We start from the raw sequence: 16,861 nt of genomic DNA, 5'->3' as shown, positions 1-16,861 counted from the left end.
CCTGGGTCCTCTGGAAGAGCAGTGAGTGCTCTTAACTGCTGAGCCATCTCTCCAATCCAGAACTTTGAGTTCTAAAAATTACTTTTACATTTAACTTTTAACCTTTAATTTTACTTTTTTTGTTTTTCAGGAGGTGATGCTGGGGACTGAACCTGGCTTCATGTAAGTCAGGCCACCATCTAACCTTGAGGAAATTATTCTGAGATATATGTGACGTGAATTAACCCTTTCCGCTCACCTGCAGAGGACTCTGTATTAAACAACCCTCCTCACACCTGGATCACCAGCTTTTCTCTGTCTGACATTCTCGGCCTTACTTCCAGTACTTTCCATTCTGCCCCTCTCTGCTACTTAAGACTTCGAGGAAACATTCTATTTATTATATCATGTGGTGGTTTGAAAGAAAATGGCCCCCATAGGGAGGGGCACTATGAGGAGGTATGGCCTTGTTGGAGGAAGTGTGTCCTGTGTACCTTCTGATCGAGATATAGTCAGCACCATATCTGCCTACATGCCACCATGTCCTGCCATGATGATAATGGACTAAATCTCTGAAAATGTAGGCCACCCCAATTAAATGTTTCTCCTTTATAAGAGTTGCCGTGGTCTTTTCACAGAAACAGAAACCCTAACTAAGACATATAACTTATGTGAAAATGACTGTATAATACTTTAGCATATTAAGAATCATAGATTTACAAAAATCAAAGCCAGGCTGCTAATGTTGAGTTGCAGATCTCTAGAAATGCTGATTTAAAGCTTATTTCAATAGTTAAAATTATTGAACATTTTTTTAAAAAGAGATTTCTTTTTAATTATGTGTGTGTATCAGTGTGTGGGTATGTATGTGAATATGTGAGTGCAAGTGCCCTTCCCTTGGCGGCCAGAGACATTGGGTCTCCCTGAAGCTAGAATTCCTGGCAATTGTAAGCTGCCTGACATGGGTGCTTGGAACAGACTTGGGGTCCCCACAGTAGCAGAATGAGCTCTGAGCTATCATCTTTCTTAAACACACACACAGAGAAAATAGCAACATTTGTTCTTCTGTGTATTGTGTACACTACTCCTGGATTTCCTAACTATGCCCTTAGCATTTTCCCCTGGACTAAAAGCAAGAGGTAAAGGGAAAATGATCCCTGGACGGGCACCAGTGGGCCCCCGAGGCTGGGGCTGTGGGCTGTGCACCATCTGGAGACTCTGCACCCCTCACCCATCTTCCCCTTCTCTCAGCAGCCACCCTTCTCCCCGGGACGCTGTAGGAACACGCACGCATGCAGCTGTGTCTCACCGAGGTGTTCTGTTTCTGGAGGCTGAAGAGTTCGTTCTGGTACATAACAGCAGCAAAGGGATACACAGCTGGCAGCTGGGCCTCTGGTTTCTTCAGTGCGAGCAGTGTGTTCTCAGGGTCACCGTCCCGAAGGACAGCATTGATGTGGTCCACGGCAGCCAGCCCTGGGGGTAGGAGTGCATACTAAGTGAGAATGTGTGCTCTCCTCTGCTGGCCTGCCCAGCCAGCCCTCCTTCCCAAGGTTCTAATGTAAGCAATCACTTGCCACAGATTCTGAAAAGCCACAGGTGGAGGTGGGCAAAGCTTGTGAAGTTGGATCAGCGATTCTAGTCACTCACGGGCCTGTGGCGACTTCCAAAAAGAACTACAGCATCAACGGACCTTGAGTTCTGGATCACTCCTGCTATTACGATGTCCCCACGAAAGCCTTTCTTTTGTGTGTCTATGATACGTGTGTCATGTGATAGGTATGTCATGTGGTGTGCATGTGTGCCGGTGTGTGGGCACTTGTGGAACTCAGAGGACGGCCTCAGATGTCGGTCTTCACTTTTGACCATGTTTGATACACCGCCTCTTTGCTGTTAGCTGTTGTACTCCCGGCTAGCTGGCCCAAGGGCTTCTGGGGATTTGCCCAGGTTTCTGCCTCTTACCTCACCATAAGAGCAGTAGGGTTGCAGACGTATGCTACTTCATCCACTTTTATACGTGGGCTCTGGGGATTTGAACTCAAGTCTTCACACTTGCGTGGCAAGTACTTTACCCACTGGGCCATTTCTTTGGTCCCCCCAAAAGCTTTTCTTTCAGGACCGGCTCTTCTCCCACCTCACCCATGAGGCCTTCAAACCACTTGCGTCCTGAGGATTTCCCATCTTTTTTTTTTTTTTTTTTTTTTTTTTTTTTTTTTGGTTTTTTGAGATAGGGTTTCTCTGTGTAGCTTTGGGCCTTTCCTGGAACTCACTTGGTAGCCCATGCTGGCCTCGAACTCACAGAGATCCACCTGGCTCTGCCTCCCGAGTGCTGGGATTAAAAGTGTGTGCCACCACCGCCCGGCGAGGATTTCCCATCTTATGAATCTCATTTTTAGGTAAAGTTGGAACATGGTGTTCTGTATGTTTATTCTCTGCCACTCCTTGCGGGTTAGCACTACCTCATTAAGGAGATCGTTACATTACATGAAGACCAGGAGCAAGCCTTGTCCCTCCCAGTGGATCCACACACAATAAGCTCACAGCAGAGCTTGGTACCCTGCTGTTCTACTCTCTGAAATAACCCTAAACGCCTAAGCTCTCCATCAGCTGTAACATTCAGGCTACAAGGAGCTTCCGAGACCGAGGGAAGGGTGCTTGGAATGATGGAGCCAGCAGAGTTTTAAGAACACAGACACCCAACTGCTGGTCCAGCAAGGGGATGAAAGATGAGCTGTCCCCAGTCAAGAGAAAGCCAGACAGAGCCTGCAAGATTTGCCTTCTAAGGAAGGCATCTGGGTACCAGGAAAAGCAGACACACACTCTATCTGCCTAATGGTATGGCCACAGGACAGCTAAAACTACTCTAACTCCTTTTGATAGGAGTCCAAACACAACTGACGTCTCCGAGGAGAGGTCACTGACATAATCACCAAAGCTGCTGCCAATGCCATTAACTGGCTGCTATGAATGTAAATGCCTTGGCATTAATACAATAACCCTCAAGGTTGGGATGAGCCTGTCGATGTCCCTATACTTTCCTCGAAGATTTTGAAGTGTACAATAGCATACTGTCACACCATCGACTATACATCAGTTCTACTGGACTACAGATTTTCCAAGAGAAGAGATGAAAATTTCAGAAGAACCAAGCCACCAAACATGGGAGCAACCTCATCAATTTCAGTTTGTGCTGATGGTACAAATCACCCATTGCCTGGTACTTTAAAATGGAAATGAAAGTATAGCCAATTTAGTTAAATTTGTGGTCAGGTATTCAAGTATTTATTTGTAGAAAGTTTTATTAAATACACAAAAAGAAAGCTGTCTTAGTTATAAGCATTTCAAAAGCTACAGGACCATTTCCTCTCAAAGCTTTTGGAGCTCAGATGTTGTCTCATTGGCAATATTAATTTCTTCCTGTAACTATCAATTTCTGTCAAGGATGATGGAAGTCTCAACCTTCATAAACAGCAGAAAGAAAACACTGAACCTGGGCTTTGTGTATCATTTCCCACATGTTCAAGGCTCTATAGCATAAAAGAACAGGAAATTGTACCCTGAAATTGTAAGGGTTGATGTAAACACATCAGCAATGAGTTCTCATGTAAATCCTCGAGCTCAGATGTTAGCTGCCGGACATTGACATGAATTAATCTGCACTGGCATCCTTGATCCTCACAGGACTAGTCACTCCAATAACTTAGGAGAAGATTTCTCAGCTAGACCTGCAGGTGTGTATTCTTTGAGTGTTCAAAGCAATGTGAAACGTTCCCAGTGTATCTAGGCAGTGACACAGAGGATAGCTTTAGGAATGGTCTATTTGGTGGATGCTCCAATTTTAAATTCAGCAGAAGTTCACATGATCTATTAAATGGTTCTAGTGGTTTTTCATGTATGAAGAGTTTGGGGGAAAATATGGGCTATGTAGATTAATCGAGAGAATAAATATCAAATAGAATTCCTTACTGCCTCTTCTGATGTTCAAGTAAAGATAACTTTTATTAGATGGAGGATAAGTCTAATGATTGACGGATCTAAATTCACATTTGCTCATTTTTAACTACCTAAGTTTTTTTTTTTTTTTTTTTTTTTACAGTCTGTTCTAGCTAGCTTTAACTATCAGCTTGAAACAGCCTAGAGTCACCTGAGAAGGGACTCTCAATTGAGGGAATGCCCAGCTCAGACTGGACTGTGAGCATGTCTGTGGGGGACCATCTTGATTGTTATTACCTGGGAGGGCCCAGTCCATTGTGGGCAGCACCCTTCCTTGGGCAGGTGGTCCTGTATGAGAAAGCGAGCTAAGCTTCCTAAGGACAAGCCTGCGAGTGAGCTAGCAAGCAGAACTTCTCCATGGCTCTGCTTCTGGTTCCTGCTGGATTCTGGCTTTGGCTCCCCTCAGTGACCGACTGTGACCTGTGTGTCAAATGAATCCTTCCCTCCTCTAAGTTGCATTTGGTCAAAGTGTTTTACCACAGAACAGAAAGGAAACCAGAACACGGCCACTCAACTGAATAGGGTGTGGAGAGGAACCGAACTATGAGATCCCCACAGGCTTAGAAGCACAGAACTAAACTTGCTATCATGTAACTTCATTTCACCTGCCAATAGTCTCATTCAGTTGTAGTAAAGCTACATAAGCTGTTAAAAAAAAATTCTTGGAACTATAAACTAAAGCCTGTGGATGAATAAAAAGCAGAAAGGCAGATGTGCCAGTAATATAATATCTTAAACCATTTCAGCAGAACACCATCACACAATCAAGAGCAAGGAATAATCATTAAGTTGTAATCTTTTGCTAAATAATAGTCAGTGTCAGCCCTTCAAGGGACAGAGCCAAAACGACATACATCACAACTGTGATGAAACCGGAAGGCAGGATAGAACCAGTTTCCAGACACTTTGACATGCTGTGTGTGGACCAGGGACAGCATCAGTGAGGGAGACTCATCAGGAGACTGTCAAAAGTTGCATCACAATGATGAGCAGCCTTGATAGATTTCCAATTCCATAAGGCAGCTTTGCAAGTTACGAGTGAGGAGTTTTGCAGAGATCCTGGCAAAGAAAGCTGACACCTTATCCAAACATCCATTCCGACACATCACCCATCACTTACTATTGACTGTATTGATGTTGCTCTGGATCTCTGCCTGGGTCAGCAGCTCCTCATACGCATCTCTCTCTTCTTCTGAAATACAGCTGTTCTGCAAAACAAAATCTTCACTGATCCCCGAACTTCCATCCAATGTCCCCACAGCACAAAACTCAAATGATAAAGGGAGTTTGCTCCTTTTCACTTGAACTCAACATGAGCATCTGTGGGATACCTGCTCAGTGCAGGGCTCCAGGGGAGGTACAACCAGCAAGAACTGCAAAGATGAACAGCAGGCCCTGCCATTCTGTGAACAAGGCTACGTTTCTAATATGGAAATATTAGAAGGGATCACTCAATACGGCGACTTTTACAGAGGCAAAACAGTGAAATACTGGAAATTTCACTTGAGTCTGTCTGAAAAAATTAAAAACCACAAATAATGAATATGCATAGAAGAGATCATAGCCGAACTCAATTGGAAAGAAAAGTTTAAACCGTGCTAACAACCTAGGAAAGCCCAGAGGGGGAACAGGGTAGTGAAGTCCAGGGTAAGCAACGGGCCATCAGTAGCACAGTTTAGTTAAAAAACAAAAGTCACACAGTTTGATCTGTTTATTATGTTAGATAAATAACATTATAGTGCATTACAGAGGACCCCAAAGACCAAACTGAACACTTGTACTTATTTAGTTTGTTTGTTTGTTTTGTTTTGAGACAGGGTCTCATGTGTAGCCCTATCGGGCTGTTGACCAGGCTAGCTTTGAATTTACAAAGATCACCTGTCTCTGCCTCCTCAGTGTTGGAATCAAAGGTGTACAGCATCATGCCTGGCCCTGTACTTAATGTAAGCGGGGGGAAAAAGAGAACCAGGGCAGGTTTTTGGTGAGGTGATATCAGATTCGAATTAAACAGAGACCTAGCAGGAAGTCCTACAGGAGTCCTGTGAAAACCCTGGAGGCCAGTGTATGGGACTTGGAGGCAAAGTATGACTTCAAGTTGGCAGAAAAAGGCAGCAGAATCTAGCTAGGAGCAGGAGAGAGGGGACATAAAGGACTCTAGACAAGGTGCCAGTCATCTCCAACCATGGAGGCAGAGCAGGGAACAAGTGTGACAAGGACAGGTGGCATGATTATTCTTCTGCTGTGGTCAGGTATAAGGTCTTAGAAACACAGAGCGCCAAATCTGTAGAAGTAGAGAGGATGACAGGGGAGGGGCTGCTGAGAGTTATCAGCTGATTTCCTCGACAAGTGTATGACTCAGTGGAGGAAGAGTAGAAAAAGAGCAATGTGAGCCTGGAAAGAAGCCCAACAGAAACAGGGAGAAGGAAGAGACTCCAAGAGGTCAGCGCTAAGAACTGTTACAGCTTAGACTTATGCAAGTCAGGAGAGCAGAGCCTCTTGGGGGAGCTGGGCCACTGAGATGGGGGCTGCTGAAAGCCAACCAGGCAAGGAAAAGTCATCAAATAAAGTACTGGAGCTCAGAACTCAATGAGAGAAAAGTTGATGCTGAGTAAACACTTCAATGTAGACAAAGTTGTCAACAAAGACTATGCAAGAAGTAGGTGGGTTTAGAGTCAGGATCAGGAGTAGGCTTTCTCATTAGGAGAAGGGGATACTTTCAAATCAGATGGGTTTAGTATTGGGAAAATGTGGAGAGGCATGAGAAAACTTCCTCTCTGAATATTTCCTTGTTGAATTAATAAAGTCTGTGCTAGACACACCATTTTCATAGTTGGCATGGAGCCGGAAGATGATATCAAACAAGGATGTTCTGAAGCCGCTGTCTCTATGCCTCTTGGGTTAAACAGTATGTCTATAACACGATGTCCAGTCCTAATTATATGATGTAATTTAGGGTCGTCTAGCCTTCCATCCCACCCAGATCAAGACACCATAGCCAGTGGACTTACAAATCATTGCGGTCAACACTAATGCTCTTCATGGCAGAAACTCATAACCTCATCCGTTAGCACGTGGGTCACTTAGACGTTAACTAGGTACCTTTACTTTTGCATTTTCCTCTTTTTTCTTTTTGGCTTCCCAGAGTTCCTTCTGGTACTCCTGTGAGAGGTTGTCATCCACGAAAGTTAAAACCGCATTTGGGTTTCTTAGTGTTATAATGGTCTGCTCGGCCACTCCTTTTTCAATAGCCTCATTAATGGCTATGACGGCAGCATGTACTGAAAAGTAAAGAGAAAGAACACTTTTTTTTTCATTAGCCAAAGACACTGACAACACTGATACCCCATAAACTCAAGCAGTTTTACTGTCTTATTTAGCTCGCAGTAAGTAAAAGAGACCTCGGGTGTGGGGAGATAGCTCAGTTGGGAAGTGCTTGTCCAATTTCCAGCATTTATGTAAGAAACCAGGCATGGTGACATGTGCTTGTAATCCCAATACTGGGGAGGCGGACACAGGTGGATCCCTGGGGTTCACTAGTCAGCTAGCCTAGCCTAATTATCTAGCTTTAGGTCCCAGAGAAAGACCCTGCCTCTAAAAACAAGGGGGGCAGCTCCTGAAGAACAAACTGAATTATACATGCAATGCACTCGTGTGTACATGCTCTCAGCACAATAAAAAAAGAGACCCCGGACACATCATGCAGCACCTGATGCTCTCTCTGCAAGCTTGCCTGTCACTGGTCTTGCTCACAGTGTCTCTGAAGTAATCCCTATCTCTCTATTCAGGCAGAGACGAACCAGGGCCTATGCCAGCCACTAGGGCACAGAGTCGGCCCTTGCTTCCCGCTCAGGGCATCACAGTCTTACACAAGTGGGCTCAAGAGGTATCTGATTTAGCTTGCAACATCGAAACCACTGAAATCCAAAGACACAGCAAGTAGAGATAATGTTCGGTGGAGCGAAAACATTTCTGAAATCTACATTCACATCACACAGATGCATGTCTAAAAGCCCAAAGCAATGACTTGGCTATGCTCAAACACCTGCAAATAATTATGACACTAAGGACAAAAATGTCAGGGTTCTTGGTGTTGACAGTGCTCCTGCAAACATGGTAAGCATTCCTGAAATCTGCTGGACTTTCTATAAGCAATGTCGCAGTCTCCAGCCTCCTAAGGTGACACAGGACAAGAAGGGCAAGGATTCTCTGCTCAGGGAGAGTGGCATTAGACAGGAAATGGAGGGGCTGCATGGGCAGACTAAACCTGTTCTGCCCCCAAAGGTTAAGTCTGCAAAGGAGATCACGCTGAGACTGGAGCCTGTGGTGCCCAGCTGCAGAGCTCAGAAGATGCTGCCTATTAAGAGATGCGGCTGTTTTGAACAAGGATGTGATAAGAAGAGAAGGGGTCAAATGATCCCGCGCTAGGCTAATTCTGTTATGAAGACAATAAAATCATTTGGTTGCAGCTGGTCTTTTGGGGGTGTGCTGTGGGATGTTTTGTATGGCAAATGTGTTGCTAATTAGTTAATAAATAAAACACTGATTGGCCATTGGCTAGGCAGAAAATATAGGCGGGACAAGGAGAAAAAAAAAACTGGAAAGTGGAAGGCTGAGTCAGAGAGACACTGCCAGCTGCCATGATGAGAAACAGCATGTGAAGATGCCGGTAAGCTGTAAGAACAGTTAGCAAGAAGCCTGCCACGGCCATACAGTTTGTAACCAGTATAAGTCTCTGTGTTTACTTGGTCGGGTCTGAGTGGCTATGGGACTGGCAGGTGAGAGAGATTTGTCCTGACTGTGGGCCAGGCAGGAAAACTCAATCTACAGGGGTGAGTAAACTAGAATTATCATCATCAGCAATCCCCCCCCCAAAAAAACCTTTAGGGTTCTTAAAGTATCTCCTAAGCATCCTGTTTTATGCCATTGACATCAGCACATACATTTGGGTAAGTTGCAGGCCAATGACATGCATCGATATGAGGCCGACTTACATGCAGCTTCGTCCACAGACAGTTCATTGGCCAAAATGCCACCTATTTTGCTGAAAGCTGGCATCTGGATCCCATACTTCTCCAGTTCTTTCCTCATGTTACTGATTTCCTCCTCTGAAAGGACAACAGAAAAAAAAAAATCAAAGGAAGCTGCCAGAGGTGAAGGCAGGAAAGAGACACTCTCCCTAGGGAAGGTGGAGCCATTTCCAAACAATCTGCTTGAGTCTTTCACTCCACAAATATGGTGGAGGGGGTCCAGGCAGGCACAAGCAAGATAGGCCAGTGTGGTGGTTAGTGTTCATTGTCGGTTCGGTAGACTGGAGTCACCTGGGAGATGGGCATCTGCCCGTGGGAAATGCCCTTAATTACCTCCATGGACGTGGAAGAGCTGCCCACTGAGTGCAGCACCATGCTGACAGGGATTCTAAACTGTACAACTCAAATACAGAAAGGGAATGGGGCAGCAGCATGCATGCACAGCTCTCTTCTCTGACTGTGGCCGTAATACGGCCAGCTTCTTCATGCCCCTGGTGCCTGGACTTCACCACCACGGTAGACTGAACCTTGTAATGTGAGCTAAAATAAAGCCTTTCCTTTGAGTTATTCATGTCATGGTACTTTATCACAGCCCAGGAAGGAAACCAAGATGGCAGGCTTTCCCTTGTTGGTGTAGAGCAGTGATTTTCAACCTGTGGGTCGAGACCCCTTTGGGGAGTTGAACGACCCTTTCATAGGGGTCCCATATCAAATATTTACATTACAGTTCACAACAGTAGCAACATTAAATTATGAAGTAGCAATGGAAACAGTTTTATGGTTGGGGGGTCACCACACATGAGGAACTGTATTAAAGGGTCACAAGCATTACAAAGTTGAGAAGCACTGGAATAAAGGAAGGGAGGAACCGGTCATATCAACAGGAAGAAGGAAACACCTGTATGTTTTTTCAGTCACTAGACTGCAGAGGAGAGAAAGGCAAAGCGCAGTACCTGTGAAGTCCACTTTTCCCAGCAAATCCTGGATCTGGGGTGCAATCCCCAGTTTAAACAGATACAAACTGAAAGACAAAACATGAAGCCGTCAGAACCTTTATTATCCTAAGCCCTACGGTGTCATACAACTAAAGAATGCTTTCCATTCACAAGGGTCTAAGAGAGCTCGCATAGCCTAAAGTGCCTCACATGATAGCCAGTCAGTCCCAGGTGGGCAAGACCAGAACTCCAGGCAGTGGCCCAAACATTGGTATTCTGCAGCTCAGGGGGCCTTTCCCTGGGATCAACACCCTCCATCGTCCCTATACAAGAAGAATAAAAGCATAGCTAATGGGCTGGAGAGGTGGCTCAGTAGATAAGAGCACTGGCTGCTCTTCCAGAGGTTCAATTCCCAGTACCTACTTGGTAGCTTACAACCTGTAACTCCCATCCCAAGGGAGTTACAATGACCTCTTCTGGCCTCCAGAGGCACTGCATGCATATGGTCCACAGACATAAGGAGTCAAAATACTCACATACATAAAATTAAAATAAAGGTTAAAATTAAAAAATAAAATGACAGCTAATGTAAAACAGTAGGCAATAAACACAATTTCTATGGATATTCCTTAACTGATTGTCATTTGGCTGAAAGGACAGTCTAACTTGGAATTCTTTGATAATCAAAATATTTGTTTCCTATTTCTGAACCATTAGACTAATAAAACTATGGTATGATATTACAAAGCCAGTATGGTGTGCACATATCACTAAGTAGGAGGCAGAGACTACATTGTAAATGTCTAAAAATAAATCTCGTAGGCAATTAATGATGCCACCCATTAACCTACCCATAACCTGACAAAAGGCCCAGAGAGCTAGCATCTAAATCCTATCGAAGAGATGTGACTTGGTGTCTCCTACTCAATTCTAGTCCCAGCCAGATTCTGTTGCACATTTCTACCAACCTCTCCAAACCCAAGGATAATTCAGGGAATCAACTAAAAAAAACAAAAAACAAACAAATACACAAAAAAAACAACAAAGCCTGGTTTCACTTTCTTATTCATTTGGTAGGTTTAAAATCCATGAGACTTTAATTAGATGTGAGAAATTAAATAATAATATACATGGGAAAATGGTCTGAGAACTGTCTTGATGACTTGAACATTTTAACATGAATACGCCCAATGTTGATGTTAGTTGAATCTCAGCAGTTTTTAAAATCCATTACATTTCAAACAAATTCAAGATGAAGTTTTCTCAAAAGTAATAAAATAAGTTCTTAAATTTATGTTTAGTCAACATAAGCAGCTTTCACTGAAATAGATTTGATTGTAATTTCCATAGGACAGTTATTTATATTAAGGTATGATAACATCTAAAAATGAAAGATTGATGGTTAAAATATTAGAAAGAAAAATCACCACCCACCCAGGAGGGTACAGCCAGGGGCACCTACAGAACCAGATGAACAAGGGCTGAGAACAAGGGGTGTAAGACTAGCCGAGGCAAAGAATGGGACCCCGCCACGGAAAAAGGAAAGAGGGAGAGGGAGAGAGAGAGGGAAAGAGAGAGAGAGAGAGAAGGAAGAAAGGAAAGGGAAGGAAAGAGAGAAGAGAATTAATCACTCAGTTAAAAATGAAATATTTTCATAAAATTCCCTTTGATGTTGCTTTTACACACACACACACACACACACACACACACACACACACACACACACATCATCATCATCATCATCATCATCATCATCTGTAGAAACCTGCTAAATAAATCCCCCTAAACAAAATTCCAAGGTTAAAAAGGTAAACATAGAACAAAAGCTTTCAACACGTTTCCCCAAACTACTTAAAAAGACAGGGCATGGCTGGTTGTGCTGGCGCACATCAGTAATTCCAGCACTCCAGAGATGGAGGCCATCTGGGCCTACATGTGTGAAGCTAGTTTGGGCTGCATGAGAGAGACCCTGTCTCAAAAAATAAAAGCGGGAAAAGATTGCATTCATTTATCCTCTGTGATTAAAGGGTTTTAAAAAATCGTTATATGGCTGGGATTGTTGGCTTAGTTATAGAATACACTCGCCTACTATGCGCAAAACCCTGGGTTTAATCCCCAGTCCTGAAACAAACAAACAAACAAAGAAACAAATCAACTCCTAGCCCCTGAAACAAAATCCCTTTTCATTTCTGCAGGACACTTTGAACTTGGTTTGGCTTTCTAGCTGTGTTCTCTGGGAGTTGATTCAAGTCTACTATTAATTAACCTTGTTACAAAGCAGCACTGCTCAGGACTGTGGTTCTCAACCTGTGGGTTTTGACCCCCTTTGGGATTGCATATTAGATATCCTGTGTATCAGTAGCAAAATTATAGTTATGAAGTTGCAACAAAAATAGTTTTATGTTTGGGGGTCACCACAATATGAGGAACTGTATTAAAGGGTCGCAGCATTGGAAAAGTTGAGAACCACTGTCTTAGGAGAAAAATAACTTGTGAGGTTGTAACTTAACTTGAAGGAATTAGTCAATATCCAAACGTCTGAGCATCCTTGAGTTCAGTGACCTTTATAACTAGTGTGTCCTCTGCAAGGAACTGGGGAACAAGGCCTGGGGCTGCTGTAACAGGTATTAGCTGGCTCTGCGTGGGCATGAGGCTTCTAAGTCTGGGAGTCTCAAACCCACCAATGTGACTCACTCTTTAGCACTCTCAGTCACCTGATGGACCACATAGTAGCTCCTCACAGCTGTGGGGAGAGCTTTGCTGGGTACTATACAGTACTATACCCTTCTGGGAGGAGCCAGTGCCAGCCAGCACCCCCTAGCTTCTTTATCCTCCCCGGGAACTGCATCTGATATGGGTTATAGCAACTATAAAGCTGACTGTACAAAGCTGACTACTCAGTTGAACCTCAGAACCCTCCGATGGGGAGGGGCGTAACCCATGCTGCCAGCAGTCTATGCAAATGCATTTTCCTTATCCCCATGTCATTTCAGAATGTTATCAAAGAAGACTTTCCAGGGCCTGCAGGTAGAGTCAGTGGGTTCAAGGCTCTAGGTTCGACTCCCTGTACTGTGACATTATCAAAAACAGGGGAAGAGGAAGGAGGGAGGGAGAGGGTGGGAGAGGAAGGGGAGGGGCTGAAGGAGGAAACAGGAAGAAAACATTGCCAGTGTGATAGCAATACCATGTTAAGTCTGCCTTCTGTTTGTCAGTGGTGAGGACAAATAGGCTTTTATACATGTGCCGCTCACTTAGAGTTTTTCTAGGAAATACTTATTAATGAATGTTTTCATTTCAAGGATTCTGAGGAGAGAATTATTGACCTTTCTCATTTCCTCCTTTTTCCCTTCAAAATCATACCAAAAGACAAGCAACAAATGGTAACCTTATTATATGGTAATTTTAATTTAGCACCAGATTCTATATTCATCTTATCAGGATTCTGATACTCATCAGGAAGAGAACATTGAACTCTTAACAGTTTTTTCACTGTGCTGTATCACGTACTCATAATTCAGAGGCTGGAAGACAGGACACATTCCCTTAGCTTAAAGTCTACATCTTTTGAGATTATCAAGAATCAAAAAGTGTGTACAGTCACCAAAGTCTGTGCTAGCAAAGGTCACACCAAACAAGGTCATTAGGAGACCATGATGACATTTAGAAAGCCATACTATGTTATAAAGCATTTCTTACTTCATTATTATATGGGGGAAATATTGCCATTCTGGGAGGGAAGCCATGGCTGTGAAGTGCTTAGAGGTAGAGCACTTGCCCAGCACACCCCAGGCCAAGTAAGATCAACATTTACAAGGGGACTCCTATCACAGGGGCCACCTAAAATGCCAACCTCTCCCTTCTCCTGGAAACTTCAAAATTAGGCAGAATTGAAACAGTCTGCCACAGCTTCAAAGACATGTCAGGACAATAACCAATCATTTAAGAAATGGAAAAAATAATAAAAAATATACCATGGGGCCGGGCAGTGGTGGCACATGCCTTTAATCCCAGCACTCAGGAGGCAGAGCCAGGCGGACCTCTGTGAGTTTGAGGCTAGCCTGGGCTACCAAGTGAGCTCCAGGAAAGGTGCAAAAGCTACACAGAGAAACTCTGTCTCGAAAAACCAAATATATATATATATATATATATATATATATATATATATATATATATATATATATCACAGTTATCACTTCAGTTTGATTTGGAGCATCGATTTCTGTCTCCCACCTCCCTCCACAAATTCAAGTTAGACCTCCCCCCCAAAATGGTAAGAAGACTAGTGAGAAAAATGAGAGCATACGACAGCAAAACATAAACAGGAGACGCCCATAGACTATCAAGTAACATGACATTTCATGTCTATCCCAAGTACACAGTGTGCTCTCTTTAAGGCATATCACCGCATTAATACTCTGTTAGTTTAATGTAATTTTAAAGCTACGTCTTCATACCCAAACCCGAGCTAATTAGTAACCCTTGCTCTTAATATAGGTCCACTTCTATATCTCTACTGATGCAGTGTTAAGACAGTCTACAATTTTAATTCTGAGTCTTTTGTTTTTGTTATTTTGCCTTAATAGTTTAGATAACACATTTTACTAATTTCTTTTCTAATTTCATTATGCCCAGTTTTCCTTTCTTAATTTTCCACCTTGGGAATTTTCTGCTATGTTAAGTGCCCAATAAATAATTTCTAGAATTGCTTAAATTGAGTGAGTCTTTAGCTGTTCAAATATACTCATTTTTTTTTATTATTATTGATGTTGGTACTCTGTCAAATCAAATGTTTTCTTCACAGAGTCATTTTTCCTTAAGTATCTGGCATCTTTTGATTTGAGGCTTGTCTTGTTAGGGTTTCTATTGCTATGATGAAACACCATGACCAAAAATCAAGTTGGGGAGAAAAAGGGTTTATTCGGCTTACACTGAGGAAGTCAGGACAGGAACTCACACAGGGCAGGACCCTGGAGGCAGGAGCTGATGCAGAGGGCATGGAGGAGTGCTGCATATTGGCTTATTCCTCATGGCTTGTTCAGCCTGCTTTCTTAGAGAACCCAGGACCACCAGCCAGGGATGAGGCCACTCACCATGGACAGGACCTCCCCCACTGATCACTAAATGAGAAAATGCCTTCCAGCTGGATCTCATGGAGGCTTTTCCTCAACTGAGGCGCCTTCCTCTCTGATGACAGCTTTGTCAAGTTGACACACAAAACCAGCCAGTCCAGGGCTTATGTCAGTATTCAGGTCTTGTTGTTCATCCACTGTGGACTGAGGCATCTGAGACCCTGTGGCGAGCAAGGGAACTGACAGAGGGAGGGGTCAGTGTCTCCTCTCATGGATGTCTTTCTGTCTTTCTTGGTGTTGGTGGCTGTTTCAGATAGCTAGGGTCCTCCAACATGACCCCGGTTAGTCTGCAACTCACAATCCTTCAGACTCAGTCTCCCTAAGCTTGGGTCACAGGGGTGTGCCCCCATGCTTTGCACCCCTGCCCCTCTCCCTAGCCTTTAGCTGCCTTGGATACTGAACGCTCTCCTGCCGTCAGTACCTGCATTTGCTCCTCTGAACAGAGCCAGAGGCTCGGCCTGTCCACGCAGATCCCTCCTTGCTTCGAACCTCTGCCTCTACGTATCTGACTGGAGCCAGGCCTGGGACCGGCCCCCAGCCTGCCACATTCCCTGTTGCTTTGGGCTACTCCCTGTTCCCATCTCATTTCTCAATCTTGTCACATCTGTTTGCTTTAGAGGGGGAGCCGTTCTCAGTTCTGGCCACTGGGTGACAGGTCTGATGTCACTTCAAAACTCTTTTCTTTGATTATTGTTTTAGGCAGGTCGTGTACAGGTGACCCCAGCAGCTGTGAATACGTGAGTGTGACAGCCATGTCCTGGCAGAAAACAGCAGTTTACAGCTCCCTCCCCATTTTCTGGCTCTTACATTCCATATCTTCGTCCTTAGTGTTCCCTGAGCAGTGATGGTAGTGTCCATTGGAGGGGATTTGTTTGTTTGTGTTTTTAATGATGTGGCCACTGATAGGCCTCCCATGTTCCAGTGGATTATTCTGCACCCATGCACAGATTGGCAGCACTGGACTTAGTGGGTTTTAAAACAACAGCAATAACAAAAACCCAAAACAAAACAATGACAAAAGGACACAACGTTGGAGGGGGGCAAGTTAGGGAGAATATGGAGGCAGTTGGAGGGGGAAGATGGGAGGTAGATATGATCTTATTTCATCATTTACATTATAAACTCAAAGTAAAGACAAAATTTTAAATTACTATTGTATTAATTTTATGTCAGTTATGAAAAACAGTTAATGAACTGTACTAAATGACCTGGATGCAGCTATTTTTACATTATATTCTTGTTCATTCATTCATCTAATTGCTACTGATAGAATGTATCCTCTGTATATTATGCTTTTTTAAGACAAAGCTGGTTTGGATGCCACAAACATAGCTTTACCTGGGTGCAGTGGTATTCAGGGGGTAAGGACTGCAGGACCCCACAAGTTAGGCCAAGCTAGGCACCATACCCAGCCCTTGTCTCACAAACTAAGAAAACACTTGGCTTTGCTACAGTATGAACTAAAAGGTTTTGCTAAAGGAATGTGGTGATTTTCACACTCATGATAAAGAAAGGAGGTGCTATTTTCAACTTCTGTGCAGGGTAATGGTAACAGAAATTTCACAGTGAACAAACATTCTGATTAACTACAAGTCACCACAAGGTGGTGCTGGGAAATTAGCTTGCTGAATGAGAAAGTCTGCTTTTAATGCAAATCTGCTTTTTTCTTAAATTGGACTAGGTAGACAACTCACTTGCATATGGCCTCTCAAACTTCATTTCCAAAGAATTAAATGTATTCTTCTTAGCTTCAACTTTCAACATTTGGCATCACTGGCATTGAAATTTCGTGTTAGTTTTA

At 43.6% G+C, this 16,861-nt stretch overlaps 1 protein-coding gene across 3 annotated transcripts in view; it reads right to left on the bottom strand.

Moving 5' to 3' along the window:
- Positions 1-16,861, bottom strand: part of Iqgap2 (IQ motif containing GTPase activating protein 2) — a 277,678-nt gene that overhangs the window by 103,028 nt on the left and 157,789 nt on the right. For 2 of the 3 annotated variants that reach the window (XM_052743525.1, XM_052743528.1), the window contains exons 6-10: positions 9,950-10,017; positions 8,961-9,074; positions 7,069-7,247; positions 5,090-5,177; positions 1,289-1,452 (exon numbers count right to left, since the gene is read on the bottom strand). In XM_052743525.1, the coding sequence (XP_052599485.1) occupies positions 1,289-1,452; positions 5,090-5,177; positions 7,069-7,247; positions 8,961-9,074; positions 9,950-10,017 (613 nt within the window). The remainder of the gene's footprint in view (positions 1-1,288; positions 1,453-5,089; positions 5,178-7,068; positions 7,248-8,960; positions 9,075-9,949; positions 10,018-16,861) is intronic. The other variant, XM_052743527.1, reaches the window with a different exon arrangement.

Source organism: Peromyscus californicus, unplaced genomic scaffold (genome assembly GCF_007827085.1).
Source record: "Peromyscus californicus insignis strain IS unplaced genomic scaffold, ASM782708v3 Scaffold_18__1_contigs__length_77618521, whole genome shotgun sequence".
Classification (NCBI taxonomy): Eukaryota; Metazoa; Chordata; class Mammalia; order Rodentia; family Cricetidae; genus Peromyscus; species Peromyscus californicus.
This window is presented reverse-complemented; position numbering and strand designations above follow the sequence as displayed.